Below are 23,534 nucleotides of genomic sequence, written 5' to 3'. Positions count from 1 at the left end.
CTTTCCCTGCATTTCAGATAAACTTTTCAGTATTTCATATGAACCTAGAAATGATAAAGAACCTGGCCCAGTTCAGCAGGACTGATAAAGTAATTTGTCCTTCGATAAAAATGTGACTGTTGAAGCAAACCTGTATTATACTGAGAAAGATTAGCTCTTCTTGTTCTAATTTGGGATGTCACAAGCTTGAGATTTTATTTAACTGATTGAATTTATATCCCAACAACCTTGTGAGGTAAGTTGGGCTGAGAGTGGCTTGGGGGTCAAGTAAAGAATTGAATTGAACCTGGGTCTTCATCTTGAGAAAACAATGCCCTCAAAGGTTACTTCCAAACACCCTAATAAACAGAGAGTTTAAATGGTTTCTACAATGCTACACGCTCATGCCTGCATGTGAACCCGTGAACTCACTCTTCTGACGTTCAAATGAATGCGCCATGCCTTATTCAGACGTTCAGCATAAACACATAACTAAATGGACGTTCCGTGCACAAGCAGGATGCCCCGCCCACTTTCTGCCCTTTCCCGTTTTCTTATTGGACACCCGAAAGGGGAGAGAAACCGCTTATATCCTAGCAACGGGAAATCAATCGCGCAGCCGCACGGGTATTCCAGCTGCCAAAAGATGAGAGATTTGCTGGCGCATGCGCCCTACTTCCTCACTCTTCTACAGTGTAAGAAAAACGGTGGTAGCGCTTCCTCATTTTCTTTTCTTTATTGCCCCGCCCCCTTACCGCCTCGAAGTTCCCCCTTTCGCTTGCGCAGTCGACGCCTGCGCAGAACGCCCCTCCGTCCCTCTTTTCAGCCCCCTCTCCCCGCCCGTCGCTTCCGAGGTTTTGTCGCTTGAGAATGACGTAGGGCGCTGGGGCCGGTCGCTGCCGTGTAGGTTGTGGGAGCCTGACCCACGTGAGTCGTTGCCGAGGCGGTTGCCGGGTGCTGTCGCTCAGGGGGAGGGGGGACGGGAGCCGGGGGAGATCAGCCCTTCTTGGAGGCCGGGATGCGCCCAGCGACGAAGGTACGCGCCGGACGGGCAGCGGGAAGGGGCGTGGTGATCCGAGGGCTCGCGTGCCTTCCTCCGCCTCACCTCCTGGGGGGTCACGGGTGGGCAGGGCCGGCTTTCGGCCTAGTGGACGCCCGTCCCCCGGCATATTAGAGGGGATCTTCCTGGGGGCGGGGGTTCCCGTGGAAAGTGGGGCCCTCCCCGTGAGGGCCCGGCTTCGGGGGAGGGATTGGCTGGAGGGTGGCGGTGCTTCCTGCGAGGATGGGCACCCTTCGTCCATTGGTGAAGCAGCTACGTCCCCGGGGGTCCGCGCTCCCACGGCGCGTTTAATCGGGTCAGGTACATGCTCTAAGGAAAGGTAGGGCACAAAGCCCGCAAACCGATGAACTCAATAACCCAGAGTGTGGTGTGAGGGCAACCATTTCGTTTGTTCAGTTTTAAGGTGCCACAAGAAGCTGTGAGGTTTCTTGATGCAACAAACTAACATGGCTTCCCCAATGCAATCTCTCCCTTTCTTTCTCATAGAATCCAAAGGTCCAGCCATTAGAGCCTGATGCAAAGACCTACGCTGGTTATTGTGACCTCTGTTCATTTATGATACTCAATACTAAATAAAGCCTCACGTGCAGAATTTTTATGGTTTTCTGTGGTCTCAGAGGTATGTTTTGGGTAGCAAGAACTGATTGGAGCTCTCACACAAAAGACTTCTGGTTTAGCTCTGTCCTCCCTCTTGTTCAGTAATATTACTTTAAGCAGAAAGGCATTTTTTTTCTGTTAAATAACTGGCAGTCAGGATTTCTTGCATATCTGTTGCATCCAGTGATCTGCAGGGAACTGGAGCTTTCCTATAGAGGAATTATGCATTAGAACATACAAGGGAATTAGAAATTGACAGTGAAGGTGGGAGCTCCAGAAAGTAGTGGCTGCATACGAACACTGGGGAGAGTTAAGGGGACACTAAAACAGGTTGTGGGTCAGTATTGTCCAATGAGATTTTTTCCCCTGTGGAGAAGATAAGTATGGAAAAGGGAGTGAAATTAATGAGTTAATTAATTTCAGAAGGAAGATTCAGAGAATATAAATAAATGCTTATGTAAAAGCATTTTTTCAGTTATCTAATAATAAAAGGAATATATAATCTAAGATTTGCCAATGAAGAAAATATCAGGAATAAGAGGTAGTTATATATTTAAGAAAGCAGGGATGAGCATACCCTAACTATGACAGCTGCTTTAAAGACTTATAGACAGGTGCTGTGTGTCTGCTCTGAAGGACCTTGCTAGAATTAAATCTGAAGGGAGGGGATGCATATTCAGGCTGCAAGGTGTTGTGCACCACACGTACTTGGTAGCACTGCAGGGGAAAGAAATGAGTGGCTGATTCCAAGTAGAATTCTTTTTTGACTTTTTCTTTTCTGCTGAGGATTTTTCACAAAATGTCTGAAAAAGCTGGCTGGAAGTACTTCTTGTATTTTGTCAAGGGCAAGCACTTTATTCCTCTTGGCTGCAGCGAAAATGCAGAACTTAAAGCACTTATGTTCAATGTATTTTAGAATAGTTACATTCAAGGAAGTACTCAGATCCATATCCTGTCCTCATAATATTTGAGTTATTAAATAAAACTGATGATCGGGGTTTAAATTAAATAATTTAATTATTAAATCAAATCAAATCAGACATTTAATTTATATCCACGAGATATGCTGACAGTTGCTAACAGGATTTAAGGCGGATTAGAGAACCTGTAAGATAATACTACTAGAAGCTCCTAGTCAGGAGAAATCTCTTTGTGTCTTACTTGTGGAGACACTTGGTTGTTCATTATGGAAGGCGGTTATTGGAGTTGATCTTCATGGATGGTTGGTCTGATTCCACAGATTTTTACACTGAACTTAGTTTGTGCTCAGATACTCTGTCAAAGCAATTTTGGTATTTCAGGTGTCTTACCAACTCCAACATGAAGAGGTAGAACTGATGTAGTGGTCATTGGTGAATATGCACATTTGTATTGAATGTACTGACACCCTTAAGAAGTTGGATAAGAATAAATGTGTGAGTGTTACATTGGAGGCTTATGCTTACATGGAAACAACTGTTTCTTGGACTTGATTGTTAACTGGCTTCAGCTGGAAGGTTAGGAAGCATCAAGATTTTACATTATAAAATTCTGCTGGCAAAAGAACAGAGCTATTTTGAGGGTAGAAGAACTAGATGTGCTTTAGACCTGGCTTGTTGAAAGGTTACAGTCTTTCTTCCATTCTTTATTCTTCTCCCTTTGCAAAAAGAAAAGTTTTGATGGCTGGGAGAACCAGACAGTGAGTTACCAGACATTGATCAGTGTAGGTATAAAAACAGGGAGACTTTCAAATTTATAGTCAGTGCATTAAGTTAAAAACAGAATTGTACACTACTACATGTATGTTGGAGGTGGTATTGCAGGGAAGAGCACAATGGTGGTAAATTTATTGTGCTGCTTGCCTTAATAATCTGAGGTCTGGCATGTAATTACAAGTCAGATTTCTCTGACTTTGGGACAGTGTCTATGTTGCAGCATATTTAGGGTGTGACAAACTAGTAATTTAGCAATTTTAAACAGCCTTGTATTTAACAGCTTACCTGACAGCCATAGGCAATTGGGAATCTGATGCAGGAGAGTATACTGAGTTCCATGCAGATGAATGAGTTGGCTGGAAAAACAAGAACAGATCACTCCTCTGGTTCCTTGCCATCTGCAGAGGAAGGAACTCTTCCTTTGCAACCAGCACAGAAAGATGAAACATTCCATCATTATGAAGCTGATAACTTCTTTGTGGGCAAGTAAAAATCTTGCAGGCTATAAATTTGTGATCTGATTTTTAAGGCTGAGTTTAGGACTTTGATAGAAAACCTTTATAGTAAAAAAGAAGCTTTTTGTGATGCAGGAGACAGGCCTGTGACATTGAGATGAAGGGGTAATAAATCTGAAAGCTATGGGTCCTGGTTTCTGCAGTTTTGAATGTAGTATGTTTGTTTATCATATTGCTGGAAAAATAGTGTGCTGAAAACACAATATGGCTTGAATTTAGTTTTTCAAGGACAAGCTGCTGCAGAGTGATCTCTCATTCTCTAAATAAAGTGATGTGATGAAATTATCCTTATTTACAGTTGAGAACAATGAACCAAAAACATGTCACTCCCCCCTGCCAGTGCCATACCTTTCGGGATGAACAGAAGGTTTTGAGTTGTGTGCAAACATTTGGAAATGATTTTGAACAATAACATCTCAGCATCTCAGATACTTTTGCTCAATTCTGGGTAGACCAGACTTCTTCAACTTGGTGTTTTTCAGAAGTTTTGGCTTTAATTTCTAGTTATAATGCAGCCTGAGCAAATTTGAAGGGCAACAAGTCGGAAAAGGCTGTTTGTAAACCCATATTCCAATTTGTTTTTGAAATACATGTGTTGTTTTCCTTCTGAATTATAGAGCAGTCATTTGCAGTGACTGGACTAAAGTAGAAGAAGGTTGAGTGTAGTCAGTCTCTGGTCTTTGTTCTGTGGTGTTTTACCTTTCCAGAATATTCTGCTGCAATGCTGTTTTTACTTTTATATTTTCATGATCATTATGTTGCCTCATATAGCAAAACTGCTTAGATTAACTACAGTCCTTGGCCACATTTTCCAGTATTCCTCCTGGCACTGAGTAATTGCCCACTTCTGCTTCTAAAGTTTGCTTGTGTTGTTTTTGTTCCTTGCCAATATGTGGTCAGTCAGTAACTGTTCGCACAAGAATAAAACGTACAGTTTCCAAGAGTGTGCTGTTTAGCAGACAGAAATTTTCAAAAAGATTACTAATATAATTGACTTTTAAATATATAAAGCATGTGATGCCGTGAATGGTCTTCTGATATTTTGGGCCTTTGGGGAAATATCCTGATTTATTGCCATGAAAGTTTCTTAGAGTGAAACTTTAGTAAGGTCTCAGTGGAATATGTTTGAGAATTTCTACTGTTTGCAGTTCCTTGGACAACGAAAGTGGGTCAATACCACATATTATTCAATATCAAACATAAGCATTCTGAAAAAAAGTTAAATATTACCATTTTTTGTCTGTATATTCAAATTTCGCAATCTGCACATATTCACCCTGATTGAGGCCCTCAAATCACAATTTTCATTTCAGGTGAATTTTCTGTTGGCTACCTTTGATTAAAAAGGTAGCAATGGAAATGTTATCAGTTTGCATGTCTGGAACCATTATGTAAACTGGCATCAAGTTTACAGCTAAAATCTTTGCTTCTTAATGGCAACCAAAAGAGTGTCCAAAAACCTATACTAAGGAAAATTGCCTGGAAACTAATGTGGTTCATAAAATAAAGTCCCCCCCCCCCAAGTTTAGAATGAAAGTGTTATTTCATGCTTACTTGAAATATATTCCAGCAAAATAAAGCTTGAAAAAATTGGGGGTGTTCTGCCATTTTCACTGTGGAAATTTAAAATGTTCCATGTGCTTCTTTTTTTATAGCACTGGGCCACAAAGTAGGATGTGGTCCCTGCTAGGCACTACCACCATGCAACCTATAGAAAAATTGGTTAAGGGACTTTTTTTTTTCCCATCTTGAAATGTCCCTAACATTGGAAGAATAGTTAAGCAGCTTTTACAGCTAGTACCTGTACAAACAGCAGTCAGCAAGCAAGAGATTATCAAAGAAGCAACAGCAGTGGACTCACATCTGCAACATAGCAGCAAAAATAAATATTTGTGGCTTGCCTTGATGCTTCTTCAGAGGTTGCAGAGTAACATTTTTCTAGTTATCTCTGCAAAGCTTAGCAAAGAAATAAACCTACATAATTTTTCATATGGCAACTGGGAAGCTGAAAACATAGTAATAATGATATTTTACTCTGTAATGTTTGTGGACCTCCCACTCAAGACATGGCAGTGAATAATGAAGCAAGGATAAATTGGAGTGCAACAATATTGTAATCAGAATATTAAAAATATGGTACTCATACTTAGCCGAGAGGGGTACCCACAACCAGTTCAGGCTGAAGGCACGCTGAAATTATGCTGCAGAGGATGGGTCCTGCTATGGAAAATGGCTGCTCTACAGTCCAGATCCCACAGACTCCTCATGGGGAGGCAACTTGGAGCAGATCTTCTTTAGATGCTTGGAGTGAATGGGCAGACTCCATTTTGGCATGGCAGCTTCTGATGCATCCTAGTGGAACACCGTAACACCATTTGTAGCATGCATGCGCATTTTGCATTGGGAACATTCTTGAAAACACACAATGTTAGGGGCAACGATACTGCATTACAAATCATGGACTCCTAAACTACAGTGAGTAGCATGCAGCGTGGACTATCAGCCTGCCTACTTTTGAGGTCCTAAAATAGAACATGAGGAAGCAGCAAATGCTGTTTTCAGGTTCCCATTTTTCATGTTTTCCCTTTTGAACATGGAACATTTGAGGTACTTTGGGTTTTGTTCAATAAATACACGTTCTGAGAAGGTCTTTCATTTAAAGCTTGGAACAAATTGTTTTGGATATGCATCTTACTACAAATGATGCAAATATTTAAGTTACAACATTAGAGGAACTGAATCACACGTATTTGAAAAGTGTCATGATTTTTAGAAGTCATATACTACTGAACAGAAGTACTTTTAGATCCTGTGTGTTGTGGTCAGTAGCTGTATGTTCTGGGTAGCACTAAGATTTGGCAATCCTACATTTAGGCTGACTGACTTCAGTGGAATTAAAAGGAGTATTTTTTTTTTCTTACCAAGCATCTGCCCTCCTTCTGGAATCACCTCCCTAGTCTTTAATTTTTGTAAACTAGTTCAGAAGATTTGCTCAAAGTATACTTTTTATAGGTAACTTTCTCTCTGCCTATCAGTGCTTTTCCTTCCTCTTCCTCTTTTTTCTCAGGTTCTTTTTTATCATCGTGGTAAGCTCTCAAGGTGGAGTTGAATGAGCTGTGCATTGAATGAGCTGTGCACTGATCAGCTCTCATGGTAAAAATGACCTTGATAGGACAAAAGCTGATTGCTTCTGTCACCTGCTGTAATAAAAGAGCAGCTCACCTTTGTTCAGCCTCTACATTATATATCACTATAGTATCAGGACAGATGGCTTGTAGACTGTATGGTTTACTGAGGTCTGAGAGTGATGCCTTCAAAGGATATGATAGTTATGCATAAATGGCAATGATTGAGCTATATAGGCCACAGTTAAGAATTTGCTAGTCCTCAGTGTCAACAGTACATTATTAATGATTTTCAGTTAGAACGGCTAGTTCTGTTTTTAGTTCCTGATTAAAGTCTATTATAAACAGTGATCCAAAATATCTAAAGGGTATCTTGGGGGGAGAGTGTGGGTGGGCGGGGGGGACTGCACTAAAGAAACAGATGATTAAAACTGAGTAGGAGTGAGATTGTAATCATGTCATCATTTATAGAACAGATTTCAAGTGTTCAAATCAAAGCTCTTCACATATTCCTTGAAATAGCTATTCTTGAATTAGCACAGTTACCAGTTATCCTTGCAATAAGTTACTGTAAATAGGACTGTTGTCTGTTGCACAGTAGTTTGCCTAAGGATGCCTAGTGATTTCATGGCTGAGATATTTGAATGATCTCTTCTTCTTAGCTATGTCCACCTCAGGGTTTCCCTTGAAATCTCTTCCCTTGCTGGCCACACATTACTAGGCATGTAGTATAGAATAGGATGGAAGTCTTCTGGGGTAGAGTTGCTTAATGCATTTGAATAAACATGCAGACGTGGGGGAGGCACTGAGCACTAAGATAGTGGAAATATTCATTTGGGGCAAAAGCCAGCGCTTCCTTGTAAATAGGGTGCAGGTGGAAATTGGCACAAAGCAGAGGGAGAGAATTAGATCCTGCGTTTCATGCATTCTACCAATAGGGAGGGCACAAGGCTGGTTGTGACCTATTTGTAGGTTTTAGAAAGAAAGCCATTGATACTGTGGAGTCTGTGACCACCAGGGCTGTGGAGTTGGCACATAAAACCTTCGACTCTGACTCCTTTATTCATGGTACCTTTGACTCCGACTCCTTTAATTCTATATCGATACAGAAAATAAATTATAAATATACTAATATGTTTCCAAAATATGTTCTATTTTGAAATTTGCAGAGAACTTGAAATTAAAAGATTTCATTAAAAATAGATTAATCAAATTATTATCTATGAAATAGGAAATTTTAACATATTATATTATTTATATTATATACAATTTAAATTGATTAGGAGTTGGAGTTGGCACATTTTTACCGACTCTGACTCCAGTAACCCAACTCCACAGCCCTGGTGACCACACTCAGAGAAAGTCCTTCCTTCTTTTAGGGAACAAATTCTGAGCAATTATATTGCTGGAGAATTGTAAATGAGACAACCTGCAATTATTCTATTGTTTAATTCTTTTCCTCTTTTTCTTTGCAGCTGCACTTTGGGATCATAATGCTGCAGAAAAATGAAAGAGCATAGTAAAAACTTGCAGTGGAGAAGTCTGTTGCTGGCCAGTTGTCGAAAATGGACTGTGGGACTTTGGGGGCTGAGGCAACGCTGCTTCCAGAAGAAGCGTCTCCCTCTACTTAAAAGAAAGAAGCAAAGCAGTCTGACATCTTTAAATGTGAAACAAATTAAACCATACAGAAGGAAGGCTGTTCTGTGCCAGAGGAGTTGGGTTCCTGATGTGTTCTTAAATGTAAATCCCCTGCCAGTTGGATCTATTCAGAATCGCACATGTCCTCAAAATACATTCAGAAAACCTTTTTCCAGCTGCGAGTGTGGAACACCCTGTTCAGGGTCTAGGGAGCTTCACAGTATATCTTTTCAGAGTGAGCTACTGGCTAAATCCAGTGGCTTAGGGGTTGACTCAGAGGTTTGTCAAGACAAGCAATTCAGCACTGAGGCCAGCATTACTGGTTTGTCACTTAAAAGGGATAGTCTTGCTCTGAGTAGGGGAGACAGTAACGATGAAAGCAATGGAATCATAATTCTAAATAACTCTACGAGAAAATATTGTTGCCGAGGACTAAAGCAAAATGGAACTCGTGGCCTCTTGATTATCAGAAGGCCTAAATTTAACCAGTGTACTTTAAAAACATTTCTATTTATGATGTATAAAAAACTTTCTATGGTTAAGTTTCGAATTAGAATTGCAAAATCTCTTCCTAAGCTTCGGAGAGGCAAAACGTGTAAATTGAACAAAAGCAAGCTGAGCTGGGTGGCGAAAGTAGCTAGAGATTGGCAAGAGGATTTCCACGTGGAGGCCTTCACAGACGGTTGCAGGGCCTTGCTTCCTTCTTGGGAATCCAGACGTAACTCTCCTTGGGACCTGTTCTGCTTGTCAGATATGAACAATAACATGCCAGGACCACTAATTGAGGAGAGTCAAACGCGTCGGCCTGATGCTTGCCTTACGCAGGATAGACTGTTCCATTGTAGAGAGCTCCATTATAAGAACCTTGTACCCCGAGACCAGAATGGTATTGCCGAAACCTGCGTGCTGCCAGAGTTGCATAAAAGTGCTTCTTCAGGGACAGAGACCATGCACAAGGCGGAAATGGGGGAGATGCCATCATTAGACAGCTGTCCTGAAGATATTTTCATCTCCATAACGGAAAAAGAAATCTCAGTTTCAGGTCACGAGGGGGAAGAATCGAATCAGGTTATGAGTGCTGATGAAGTGGTCCTGGAGTCCTCCAAGTTGGATTTGGGCACAAGTGATGACTGCAGTAACGGACCTGTTCTTGTGGAGCTGGTCCAGAATGAAGACAGCCGTAGTCAGATGGAAGTGGAAGGGCCTATAAGCATGGACGTCTTTGGTGCAGAGCTCTTAGATCACCCATACTGTAAAAGCCCTCTTGATGAGCCTCTGAGAGGAAGCACAGGACAAAAATCAGGGACCCCCAAAAGTGGCAAAAGGAGCAGTCAGAAAGTTTCTTGTGTCAATGATGAGCAGTTGGCTGTGTGGCTCTGTGGTATTTGCCTATATTTTTTCTTATGCTTGTTACTGAATGTTTGGCTTGGTTCGTTATTGCGGGTTGAGATTCAGATGCTGCGTATAGAGCAATTTATCCTGTACAAAGGAGTGTTGTCCTCTTTTATAATTGGACTGTAATAGGGATGTGCTGTGCTTTGGATCTAAAGGCAGAAAGATACTTTGGAGCAAGCCTGGATGTGCTACCAATGCCTCCTGAATTTAAATAAGTATTTCCCTAGGAGCCCAGGAAAAGTTGCAGCTCATTTAATGGGGTACCAGTAAGTGCTGGATGGGTGCTCATGTTCCTTCAAAGCACATTTTCAACTTTGGATCCTATGCATGGTGAATCTGTAGTCTATAAATGTGTGATCTTATAAACCATGTTGTGCAGCAGGAAGGTGGCTTTTGCTTGTCTCCTTGACAAACAAATTAACAGTAGTCAAGCACTGGAGAGTCCATAAGTATGATTACTGGATTGTCTTAAATTTGGTGAATTGCAGGTTATATAGAGCTTTCTATATGATGATAGTGCCAATCACTTGCAGTCTAATTATTATGCATCAATACTGAAGTTCTGACTGTGTTATGTTAATTATGGGAAAAAATAGATAGAACTGAACACAACATTTGAATATAGTTGCTCTTCAGAACATTTCATCTGCTCCTTGGGACTCCAGAAATAGAGAATAATTTGCTATGGAGATCCATACATACATGTGCAAAAATGTGTATTCTACTCCTAGAACGCTCCAGTCTGGCTGTTTGGGAATTTGTCTTTTTCTGGAAGTGAATCCTTTGGAGAGATGAACGACCCCCAGAATGGCTGAATTGGCACATTTGGGGAAAAAAACCCAGAACATTATGAGGATCACTGGAATGTTCATGATCAGAACATGAAGCTTTGCATGTAGCTACTTATAACCCAATTAATTATACACACAGCCTCTTTCAGTATAGAAATATTAAATGGAATTCATAATCTAACTTATTATTTCCACTTTAAAATAAAAGGCAAATGTATAATGAATGTCTGCTATACAAGGAATGAAACAGCCTTTTTGATATTTAAAAGGCTTGTTTTTTAGGGCTTTTACAATATACTGATGCAAAGTAGGTATTTGCTGACCCTTGTGATTTGAAAATTCCTTTATGTATCAATGAGTACGTTCTGGTGTAACCTTATCTTAGAGTGGCCTATAAAAGTAAGCTCAGGTCTTGCCTTGCTGGGAAAACATGACTCTTCTGTAGGCATTCAGCAACCATTATGGAATGCAGGCAGTCCCCAGGTTATGAACAAGATCTGTTCCTAAGTCTGTCTCCAATAGAGGTGAATATATGTAGCTCAGGGTTGAACTGTGGAGTCCTTGGGGTTCTCTGAGTTTGGTTCTTTTCTTGCAAATGTTTCATTACCTGGCTAGGTAATATCTTCAGTGCTAAAATGGGGTGGGGTTTGCTCTAATTCTGTCTTTACGTCGAATTTGTAGGTAAGTTGGAACATTGAAGCCAAATACAAAGGTTCATGTTCAACATGGTTAACAGCAACGTGATCCAACTTAAAATGGTGGACAGCGTTCTTCCTTGAGCCAGTGAACCGCTGAAGCCATGCACTGTTTTCATGAGCATCACAAGTAGTGCATTCTTTATGTGCATTCTCAAATTTTTAATATAATAGGCTTTGTGGCAGTCCGTTCGTAAGTACAAGTTGTCCGTAAGTTGGACGTTCTCAACCTGGGGACTGCCTGTATTCTGCATTCATCTCCTATACTTCCAATACTACTCTTTGCCTTGGAGCATTGCTCTGAATAATTCAAAGTCCTACAATACAGCCTTTTTCAGGGAATTCATAATCTAACTTAGTATTTCCATATTATTTCCATATTATTGTTTATTTACTACATCATTTATGTACGGATATCTTCCATCTGACTTAAGGCAGTTCACAATAATAAAACATATCATCAAAGCAAAATAAAAACAACAAAACCATCTCAAAGCTAATACAATAAAAACAATTCAAATGCAGTTATAATAAATCACAGACAATCTCTCTTGTAGGGCAACATGAGAAATCACATCAACCCTACTCGTTGTGAGAAATAACTAGTGTTTGCTGGTTGTAGAAGATACTGGTACTAAGGTACACATGGGTAACTGAAGATGCATAGTTAGGTTTCACTGGCATATGAACTTGGAATAGAAAGTTCCAGCATAGTATAGATTGTTGGGGGAAACAATATATTACATTGTCCTATGAAGCAAGTGGTATACAAGATCTGAGAATTCATATGAGCAAGAAAGGGTAGAAATAGTAGGGAATATTTAATATTGTCTGCCTCCCACGTGTTCCCTTCCATTGAGTCACTTCATTTGCAGACACATTAGAAAGAATACAGCAGAAAGGTCTGGATTTCCAGCGTAGCGCTAATAGGTTTCAATATGTCTGAGCAGCACCTCTCTTGGTACCAATTTAGTTTAATTTTTTAGATTATTTTATTTAAAACTGAGAACTTGCTGCCAGCAAAGAAGCACCCTCAAGCGTTTGATTTCTAATAATGCTTCCACCTCCACCCTCCCAAGATTCTAGATGTTTTCTGTGTTTAAAAAGAAGGGTGGTGGTGGTTATTGCAGAATGCTTTGTTTCATGGTTTGCCTATTTGCCTTTTTTAAAAAAGCCAAAACTAAGCTCAAGTGATAGGAGGCATAGTGGTGTTGGAGAACATCGTCACTAGTTTGCCTTCCTGTCAATGGATATTTTATGCTTGGCCATGCTTGCTGTGGCAGTTGTCTTGTGAGTGCTGTTAATATCCTCAGATTCCAAGGGTGTTGGCTGTCTTAGTAACATTGGAGTCCCTGCCGTATGCAGGTGGATGAGTTGAAAAATAAACCTCAGAACTCTGATCAGGCATGTGTTTGCCTGATTCAGTCTTTAAAACACAAACCCTGCATTGATGGGCCAGAAATTGGTTCTCATTTTAATGCAGATCTATCCCAGTATGTGAATCCAAGTAGAGAGATTGCATTTGCAGTTCTCACAATTTTTCAGTAATATATATAGAGAGAGAGGGGGAGAGAGAGAGAGAGAGAGAGAGAGAGACGTACAGAAGGCATATATTAGGTAGAACTATGTGCAGAAATGAATGTATTAGTAAAAAATAACTTAAGACAAAAATGTATATAGTGGGAGAAATATGTCTTAAAATGCATATATTCTTTCATGAATATAAAAATAAATATAAAAAATTCATTTTTAAAAGGCAGACCAAATATGGAAACAATTCAATATGGATTTAAGATGGGAAAATTAATTTACTTGACCATCTAAATCTGACTAAATTATACACACACACTCTAGAAATGCTGATTGTGGGATTAATGTGTTCATGTATGCTTCAAAATCTTAAGTGGCCACAGTTGGATTTGTGGCTGTAAAAAATCAACAAGGAAGCCAACTCAAGATAAGCTGTTGAATAGTGGGTGATCAAGCCCTGGGCTTTTAGTATTTCATGCTAGAATCAGTTCTTGATGCAAGCAGAGATAGACATGGTGTAAAGTAAACTTATTATTGATATAATCAAGGGTGTTTGATACTTTAATAATGAAAATGCAAGCAAGGTTTTTGTTAGAGATTGGTGAATGAATCTGGTATAGATTTTCATGACTGTCTTGAATATCACATCAGTTTGAGCTTAGTGCAATTTATCCATATAAAACCAGTGAGAAATATTATATGAGCTCAGATGAATCTTTCAAAATAGGTTACTGGTTTTGGAGCAATCACACTATAGTTAAGTCCAATCATCCAAGGTATATGCTTACTAGTGCTCATAGTATATTCCCCACCCATCCCTACATTAATGAAACACATGGAAAAAGGGCCTCAGTTTTATTTCTTTATTAAAAATGAACATCCTTTCTCCCAAGTGTCCTAGATCATGCTGGTGAATCTCTTGTATCTGTCTAGAAATGCTTCCCATCCTAGGTTCAGTTAATTAAGTTCTGTAGCTGTATGACCCTCCTCGGTCTCTCTGACTGGGAATATAGTACTAGATGACCTGTAGGGCCTTAGTCATGTTGGTAAAAGTAATATCTAGTTTTTCTTTGGATCACAAGGTAGGATTCTGGCCGTTCAGACAAATGCAAGACCAGGCTCCCCAGCCTATTGTCTTTTGGCTTTGTTGGGACTACGGCTCTGAAACTTCACAGCAAGCATATCCAAACCAGCATTCTGGCTAGGAATTTTGGGAGTTAATCATTCTATCGCATCTTGAGAAATACAGTTGCCTTTTTTTTTGTTTCTCGCTGTCTGGAAGTAAGCATGAAGTTGCTGGACTTTAATGAGAAATTGCTTGGTTTGTGCATGTTATAATTTGCAACTATACTTCTGGGATCCCAGGTCTATGTCCAGTACTGCCTTTGCCCAATAGTGCTCATCAGTTAACCTTATAGGTTAATTTTGTGTTATATTTTCTAGACTAAAAGGTGGTTTATTGAAACTCATCTATGAAAATAGATTAGCCAGCTCTTTTGTAAATAATTTTGTTAAGTCTGCATCTTTTTAATATACAAATCTTTTCCTTGAAGGATTCCTAGATGAAGTAATAAAGAAATATGGCAGCTTAGTTCCACTTTGTGAAAAAGATGTTATGGGAAGATTAAAGGAAGTCTTTAATGAAGATTTTTCTCATCGGTTAGTACCGCTCCATAATTTTCTGCTTTGTTCATTCCTGTTCCAGATTCCATGTTTGTGGGTTTATGTACCTGTATCTCACAAGTACTGGGGTTACCTAACTTTGGCTGTCTTAATTCTGTTCCAGAAAGCCATTCATCACTAAAGAAATCATGAAGTATCAGACGAGGCATCCAAAATCTTCCACTTGCAATTTCCGGGTCTTTTATAATAAGCACATGCTGGATATGGATGATTTGACAACACTAGATGGTCAGAACTGGTTAAATGACCAGGTGAGGCTCTGCTGTAAAAATGCACCAAGAAGTATCTGCTTGAAATGGGGCTTGCTGACTACCAGGGTGGTTGCATGGAATGTTGACTTCTTTGGAGAGCTTCCTAGGAGGCTGGAAGCAATGATGGAGCATTTTGGCGGATGGGTATCTTGTTGCTGACTGTGCCTGGATGGCAACCATTCAGTGAAAAAGCTCATAATACTCTCACAATTCCAGAAGTGGCCACCTACCCAGAAAGGCTCAGAACCACTGGTTACTCTGTTGTATGTATTAGAAGATTGTTTAGGAAACAATTGTTAGTGTTAAACAACAGAAGCCTTTGTAAAGTGAGGATTCTCTAAGCTCACTGAGATACTTTCAACAAGAAAATATCCCCATAAACTACATACAACAAACCATAGGGATGATATTTGATTATTTAGACCTGCACATACCATACAGATGTTACAGTAAATTTGGAACAAACAATAAATGCCCATCCAGATTTTTATCAGCCAACCAACCTACAAGATAGGTGATAGCTATATTTGAGTGAATTCTGAATTCAGTTTGGATAGGTTGTCTTGGTGGGAGAAGATAACTTGATCTGTATAAATATGATTTCTTAATTAGATGGCCAACAGTGTGGAGTAAAATGAAAATGGGAGAGCTGAAATGTCACATTTTAAGGTGGCATTCTTAGGCAGTTGAGAGAAATATATTCACAAAGAGAAGCAATTGTAAACAATAAGATATGAATCTCTAAAGAAAGTAACGCAACAGTTTCTTTTTCATATATTTTGGCTGTATTAAGTGATGGTCTCTAGCTCTGCCTAAAAATGGGAAGGGAAGTTTTTCTTAAAGATGTGATTTAAAAACTTACTTGCCACATGCACACACACACACACACACACACACACTGTGTGTGTGAAAGTGTAAAGCACTGTTATAATTGTCTTGATTAGTTGTGAGAGTATGTATACAAATAATCCACTTTTTCTAGAATTAATGTATGCATATGAGTGTGTCTCTATCTGCTTCAAAAGATGTGTAATTTGTGTTACATTTGGCCACTAAGTGATATATTAGTTCTACTGTATTAATCCTATGAAGTAGACTATCTTACTTGTTGCTGTAGAACTCCCAGTAGAAGTGCAGTTTAAAAGTACGGATCATCTCAAATGGTATGTTAAGCTTCAGATAAATGATAAAAGCTCAGTACAAGAGAGCCAGTTCAGACATATTTTACTATGATCTGTATATACTTGCTTAACTCTGAGAAGGCCACAGGATTAAACTGGTTATTTATCAATTTTTTATCTTACATTTTTTCCAAGGAGTTAAAGGTGGCTCATTTGCTGCTTGCAGAGTTCCTGAAGAATTGATCAGTGTAAAAGAAGAATGGTCTTGATTCAGCTCCTGTGCTTAATGATCTTTGTTATCATCATGATGAAAATTCTAGCAGCCCATAAATGTTATGAATGCTGAAAGATGTTTTAGTAGACAAGGACAGCATAGGTCATGTTGTTCCCACACCCAATGAAGCTCATTTTTTTTTTTAACACATCCTCATTATTTAATACCTTAAGCATGTTTTCTTGTGGAACAAAAAATTTTGGGCGGGTGCAACAGGGTAGACCCAACTTGTGAGATAAGCAAATCATTTCTTGAACCAGTATAAGTAAAATGCAGTGATTTTGTGTTATGGTGACTCCTTTTCTTTGCGAGATGGTCCCTCAAAAAAAATTGGAATACACTATACAAAATCTGTAAGAGAAACTTAAAAACAAATCACACATGGAGAGCGAACAAGAACCGCTATTCATGGTAGTCTTTGATTTTAAAATCTTTTTATCTAGAGTAAGCTTTGAAGGGGATGCATTCATAAGCCTCATTTCAGTGGGAGTGTAGAAAAATATGCAGAGTGGGGCTTTAGGCAAATAATGAATTGCTAAAGACATTCTGGGTTTGTTTTCCGGCCTTTATGTCTGTAAAAATATTATTAGATATTAGTGTGCATGGTTCCTGAAATCACAGAAGTAGGGCAGCCCGGCATAATTTCTTGCTTGAACATCCCCCCCTCCCCAGCTATTACCAGGTTACCGTATAAGAGAAAATAAAGATTTTTTTCTCAATTTGGGGTACTTGTAGTTTTCACTTTTCCTTTGTCTAGAACTGTATGTGCAGATTGTCTATATTAAGCATACAGAATTCGATACATATTTCTTTATGTTCCGTAAAATGACTTAACATCCATTCCTTTTTTGCTAATTTATCTAAACTGTTTCAGATTATCAACATGTATGGTGAGCTAATAATGGATGCAGTCCCTGATAAGGTAGGTATCCTTCCTTTACTTTGTCTTTTTAGGTAAAATTAGCAAAATGAGATTAAGAAAAAAAAAGGGAAGGGGGAAGGAGCCTTAACCCTAAGGAACCCTAACCCTAACCCTTATCCTTCTCTTGCTGCATGCAGTGGCTTTTCTGTTGAGGACCTGATTCAGTACTGGAATTATGAGCTCTGATTTGATCAGTAAATTCACCGATCACCTTGTCTTTATAGGTTCATTTCTTCAACAGTTTTTTCCATAGACAGCTGGTAACCAAAGGATATAACGGGGTGAAACGATGGACTAAAAAGGTATGCTCCTACTTGCTATTCTTGAAAGCCCTTGGCAGATGAGAAGTGTTGAACCATTGGAAAGAATGCATTTGAAATTTATGAACTTTGTATTTATGAACTTTTCCCATTCATAAAAATATGAAAATAATATGTGTCAAAACCAAAGATTTGCTGGAAGTGGCTGTGACATGCTGGCAATAATCAGGAGCAGATTGCATTTCCTTGTTGCCGTTGAACACTGCACAATGATACTGTGGGTTTCATAGTAGAACCAAGACTCAAAAGAGACCAGAGTCTTCCTTTTCTCAGGTGAGATTCTGTCCTTGACTAAAGTGACCTATTTATGTAGAGGCTTGGGCGTACTGTGATCTCTTAGTATAATAAAATCATAGAGTTGGAAGGTGCCAGTTAGACCTGGTTGGAATATTTAGCTGGCTTCTTAAAGCAGAAGATAAGCATTGTGTTAGAAGATTCCTACTTCAGGAATCTTAGGCAATATTGAAGGAAAACTATCCTTCAGCATCACTGACTGACAGAAATATCTTCCAAATATAGTAAAAGCTAAAAGCTGGTTAATGTTGTACTAACTTACCCACTTGATCTCTGCTAGGAAAAACACTTTTGCCAAGCCCATCTGACATCATATTATCACTAGCATTCCAAGACAGGAATTGGAAAAATCTTTGAGTAAATGTGAATTATGAGAAACCCAAAATGCTGGACAGGATGACGGTACAAGGCAAAAAAAAGGATATAGCTAGCTTTTAAAAAATATACCAATTTCCTGTTGTCTTTTCTGTAGATGAAATGCAACAAACCTGCCTCTCCTTCAGTTTGTGTGTGTGTGGGTGTGTGTGTGCGTGCGCGCTTCACTTTTAGGTGTTTTCTTAAAATCATAAGCAAAGACTGAAGTAGACTTTGTTGGTCTAGAAGCTTTGAAGGAAACCTTTTAAATGTCTCATAATAATCTGAAGAATATAAATGTGCTGGATCAGACCAAAGACCTCTCTACTCCAGGTTTTAGTCACCATGGAACTGATTAGATGATAATGGAAAGGATATGAGCACTGTGCTGTCTCTCCTTCTCATGCTCTGTGGCACCCGAAGGCATAGTGTTACCAACCATAGACCATGGCCATGACCACCATCACTGGTAGCAATTGATTGACTTTGATTCCATTCTTAATACCTAAATTTTAAATCCCAACTTTTGGAAAAAGTATGATCAGGATAAAAATGCATGAACTTTAAAAAGAAAACAAAAGTCAGGGTTTTATTTCTTAAATATTAATAGGGAAAGAACAACTTTGTTAGCTGGTATGGTATTCCATATAAAGCCAGAAGAGTTTAATTTATGTACAAGTTAGAATCTCAAGGCTTGCAGAATAATACACAGTGTTTAGGGGGAAAAGTTCCTGCCACAAAAGAGTTAAGTGAGAATTAAGCATGCTTAGCAGGTTTGAAATCCTGAAGGAGGACAAAGGAAATACAGTGGAATGGAATATTCCAAAAAAGGCCCAGCAAGTACTCTCCTTGGGCACTTTCAGTGTATAATTGCAGGTCCATTTCTGAAAATTTAAGATTGACTTTCAAAGAAGCATTTTGTTGCTCAGTAATTGCCACAACATATGATAGCCAATTGGTCATGGGTATTTCCTGATACTCAAGTTCCTTCTCACATGAAAGAAGAGAAGCTAAAATACGTGCAGTGTCCTATATTTCCATTGGTAACTTCAGAATTATCAAAATAAATTTCTGTTTGTAAGAGAAGCTGTTGTTTTTGAATGAATATATATATATATATATATATATATATATATATATATATATATATAATAAAATCTAGTTGTAAGAATGGATTAAAGCAAATAGTGCTATTATAAATGTAGATGCTTTAGTTGAATTTGCTCCACTGTTTAGGAAAGACAAGGCTGATCAGTGGGAAACTTGCCTTAAACTGGTTTAAATTAGGTTTTTAAATCTTCTTGATTAAGAACCAGTGTACCCTATAAGTGTATCATAGAAGGCATAGCTGGTGAGAATATTATTCTTTGGGGAACAGAACGAGGAAAAGTCTTCTTGGCCTTTTGGCTAAAATCAAGTATAGTATCACAAAAATATGATTACTTTAGTGGCTTGCATAGGCCAGCCTTCTTCAAATTTTTTTGAAGTTAAAATAGCTTTTGTAAATATTTATTTAGAACAAGACTTCATAAATCGAAAAGTTCCATTCTGCTGTTTGGAATAGGAAATTAAGTTGGACTTTGTTACTTGATTTGCATCATAGAACTTTGTTTTGTTTTGTTCATGCTTTGTGTAAAGCATTTTGAGTTCAGTAACAAATGGCAGTTTCACCTGGCTGGATTTTAATTAAACTGAAAATGTGTACTTTTTCCTTTCTTTTTTAAACTGGAGAGTAAGGGTATCTTATCTTTGCCATTTCTGCTCTCAGTTACTTCCTAAGCAAGAGTTAATTCTCACTGTGTAATTACTAGGAGCTGGTGTTCTGTAGCCCTGTCTAAATGTTCCAGCTTGATTTACTAACTGAAAGCTGGTTTGGTTTCCAGTCTCCTCACCATCTTGTTCATCTTCCTCTGAACTCACTCCATTTTCTCTCTGTCCTTTTTGAACTGTGGTGCTCAGAAATGCACAGTATTTCAAGTAGGGTCTAATTAGGGCAGAATATAGTGGAACAATTCCTGACCCAGATTCCATGCTTCTGTTAATGTACCCCAAAAGAGCATTGAAGAAAGAGATAAGATTAATCCATCATAATTTGCTTGTAACAACCCATGCTGGCTCCTGTTAATTATAGCATGCCATTGCAAGTGCTCCCATGCTGCCTGATGATCTGTTCAAAGATCTTGCCCAATTTAGATGTTAAGTTGACAAGTCTATAGTTTTTTGGGTCTTCCTTCTTCTCCTTTTTGAAGATGAGGATGACATTTGCTGAACATTGAGAGGATGTTCTCAAAGATTATCAAAGGTTATCAAGAGTGGCTTTGCAATCACATCTGCTTGTTTTTTCAGTATTCCAGGATGTATTCTGTATGGCCATGGAGACTTGAATTCATTTAAATTAGCTAATTCACTCTTATTCTTTCCTGATCTATCGTAAGCTGCAGTTCCTTCCTTTCCCCAGTGGTATCACAGTGTCCAGCTAGAGCTCCATTTCTCTTCTGAGAAAAGATTGACACAACAGGAGTTAAGAAATTCTGTCTCCTTTTCGTCTCCCATTACCAGTTTACCATTTTTCCTTGCATTGGACCTATGTACTCTTTGGCTTTCCTTTTGTTTCTAACATATCCAAATAATCCTTTTTTGTTGTTTTTGGTAACTCTCACTTTTATTTCTCCTTTCAACTCACTTTCAATGGGATGTCCATACTTCCTTCCTAATTCTGTGCAAGTATATATTTTCTTCACATACAGTGGAACACCCCCATCCTTTCTGCTGGATCTTTTCCTTCTGAATAAGTTGTAGCCTTCCAGTACTACAGGCCATCATGATTATAATCCCTGTCAAGTTTCTATGATGTCTAATCACAACACCCTTATCTGTCTGAGCTAGGACCTCTTGTTCCCTTCTGTTTATTTTTCATATTCTGCAGTGGTGTAGAAACATTTGAGATTTTGAGTAGCACCTACCAGTGTCTCTGTTGCAATATCCTGGTTTCCTCCCTTTGTGTTCTGCTTTACTTGCCCTAGATCTTGTCTGCATGTTAGCTTCTGGGCTGTTCCCACCCACCACCTTTGATTCTAGTTTTATGCCATCGGATGAGACTGGCAAAGTGCCTGCCAAGCCATTCCTTCCCAATTTTTCTATATATTTACTGAAGTCCTTCATGAAGATAGCATAGGTCATTGTCGTAGAATCTAAACCCTTCTTGGCTTCACCATCTATGTAGTCAGATGTTGATTTCCAGGACCCTGTTTTCTCTTCTTGGGCTGTGACCTTCAGCTGAACAGACTGATGAAAAAAACTACTTGTTCTCCCAGTTACTTCACTTTCCTGGCAAGAGATTCTTTAAGGTTTCTTCTGGCCATGTTATTCATCCCCACATGAATCAAGAGGAAAGGAGCATTGAATAATCTTGGTAACCTATTTGATAAGCTCTAGGTATGGAAGATACCACACCTCCCATGATGATGTATTGTGCTTGCACATGATTGCCTTGGACCTTATCAGCAGGAATCACCCATCACCATAATGTGGTCTTTTCCCCCTAAGTGGCTCCTGGTTTTTTTTCTTTCTTTGAATGTTCCTTGGGGCTCCAAGTCCTCAGGTGGCTCTTATGTTTGACTTAATATAGAGGTAGAACATTGATTTCCAATTGAGAAATTCTGTAAATAGTTTCATTTGTTTACCAGTTTCTTCTGTGATTATTCAGTCTACCCAATAGCGGTGTTACTTGATCCTTCCCATTTTTGTAAGAACAGTGTGTTAGCCTTTGTAACTGTTAATTCTTTAGAGACAAGATCGCAGATGCTGATGGCAGAAAGTTGGATGTTCTGATATTTCTGTATCTTTCTCCTGCTGCACCTTCTTTTTAAAGTTCCAAGACTTTTGTTCCCTGATGATTGCAAGGAAAGAAGAACTTTTATTTGGAGTTTTCATTGCGTATTCTGAGGCTGTTACACATATGTCCTCTTAGCTTATTTTGGAATTCTTTCCTGGTTTTGCCTCCTTCTAAACTTACAATATGTTCAGGATGGCTAGTGCCAGCTAATAAACAGGAGCCTGCATTTTGGATTAATTAAAGTTTGATAGATTTCTTTTCCATTCATGGAGCCTTGTTTGCAAATATGTTTCTCCTCTTCATTAAACTGCCATCATCATCACTTGCCTGGGGCAGTTTCCATCTCTCTTAGGTGTCTTCCAGATCTTCACTAGTAGGTTGGGTTGCAGAATTGAAGAGTTGCATTGCATGAACTGATGAATATTTCTTTGTGTTGAGCATGCATAGAAATGCTAATTTTATGCTTAACACCATCCCATTGCATGCTGTCAAATAATTCTGTTTTTGAAATGTCAATATGGGAAGATTTTTTTAACAATTTTTTTAACAAATTGAAATTTCTGTTTTAATTGGCAAATTGCATCAAATAAATGACCGCTGAGAAAGAAAATTGAATCCCAGGTGACTGCCTGGGTCAAAAATGTGCATTCTTTTATTGATTGAGGACAGATTTTTTTTATCCTTTACCAGTGGCTCCACTGGACAGGGTCATCATGCAAAGTGGGTAAAACTGATGAAAGCACAAAAAAACTCCTTTAAAAAATCCACCTTATCTTCTGCCAGCAGAGCCACAGATTCCCCTTTTATCACTTCACTAACTTTCATCAGCATTTTTACTGATTATACTACTGAAATGCTGGAAATGTTTAATTTGCTGTTTAGTGGCTCGGCCTGCATGAATATGTAAACTGTTGGGCTCTGATTGAGGAGACCCGGGTTCAGGTACCCCCTCAGCCATGGAAATTCCCTGGGGAACGTGGAGCTAGTCAGTCTTTCTCAGCCCAACCTACCTCACAGGGTTGTGGTAGTGGTGTTGAAAAGACTGTGGAAATGCTGTGTTTACTGCTTTGCATTTCTGTGGGAGAGGCAGGATATAAATCTAAAACGCAGCTTTAAAAGTTATCGTTGACACAGAACAACCTGCTGTTTCAACTGAGGGTCTTCTTGTTGTCCTGTTGTGTGATTGCTGTCTGTCTTTCCGTACAAAATGTGTCTAACTAATTGGAATTCCAGAAACATACAGGAAAAAGAAATACATTGTGCAGTGTGATTTTTATTGGTCCCTAGTGATCTTTTATCAGGGAGATTCTGAAGAAAGAAGCGTTCAGACAGTAGCGCATTTTCTCTACCATTTCTTTTCTCAATGACCATCTGTATTTTTCTTTCTCCGCTGTCTCCTGTAAAAAGCCCCTATCTTCCTGGAGATATTCAGGGAGGCCTTCTTAAAGTGCTCTTATTTCA

The 23,534-nt window shown here is 39.0% G+C and overlaps 1 protein-coding gene across 4 annotated transcripts in view; it reads left to right on the top strand.

The window, feature by feature from the left end:
* Positions 1-797: 797 nt before the first annotated feature.
* SENP5 (SUMO specific peptidase 5) overlaps positions 798-23,534 on the top strand; it is a 40,685-nt gene continuing 17,948 nt past the window's right edge. The window contains exons 1-7 of one of the 4 annotated variants that reach the window (XM_025170957.2): positions 837-906; positions 1,526-1,658; positions 8,446-9,989; positions 14,573-14,678; positions 14,806-14,953; positions 17,223-17,270; positions 17,495-17,572. In XM_025170957.2, the coding sequence (XP_025026725.1) occupies positions 8,477-9,989; positions 14,573-14,678; positions 14,806-14,953; positions 17,223-17,270; positions 17,495-17,572 (1,893 nt within the window). In that variant the 5' untranslated portion in view covers positions 837-906; positions 1,526-1,658; positions 8,446-8,476. Of the gene's footprint in view, positions 1,016-1,525; positions 1,659-8,445; positions 9,990-14,572; positions 14,679-14,805; positions 14,954-17,222; positions 17,271-17,494; positions 17,573-23,534 lie in introns of all 4 variants that reach the window. The other 3 variants (XM_007434870.4, XM_007434871.4, XM_007434869.4) reach the window with 3 other exon arrangements.

This window comes from Python bivittatus, unplaced genomic scaffold (assembly GCF_059951505.1).
Source record: "Python bivittatus isolate LINGU-HERP-01145 unplaced genomic scaffold, Pbiv_v1 ctg000980_np1212, whole genome shotgun sequence".
Lineage (NCBI taxonomy): Eukaryota > Metazoa > Chordata > Lepidosauria > Squamata > Pythonidae > Python > Python bivittatus.
The sequence above is the reverse complement of the archived record's forward strand: the minus strand, read 5'-3'. Positions and strand labels throughout refer to the sequence as shown.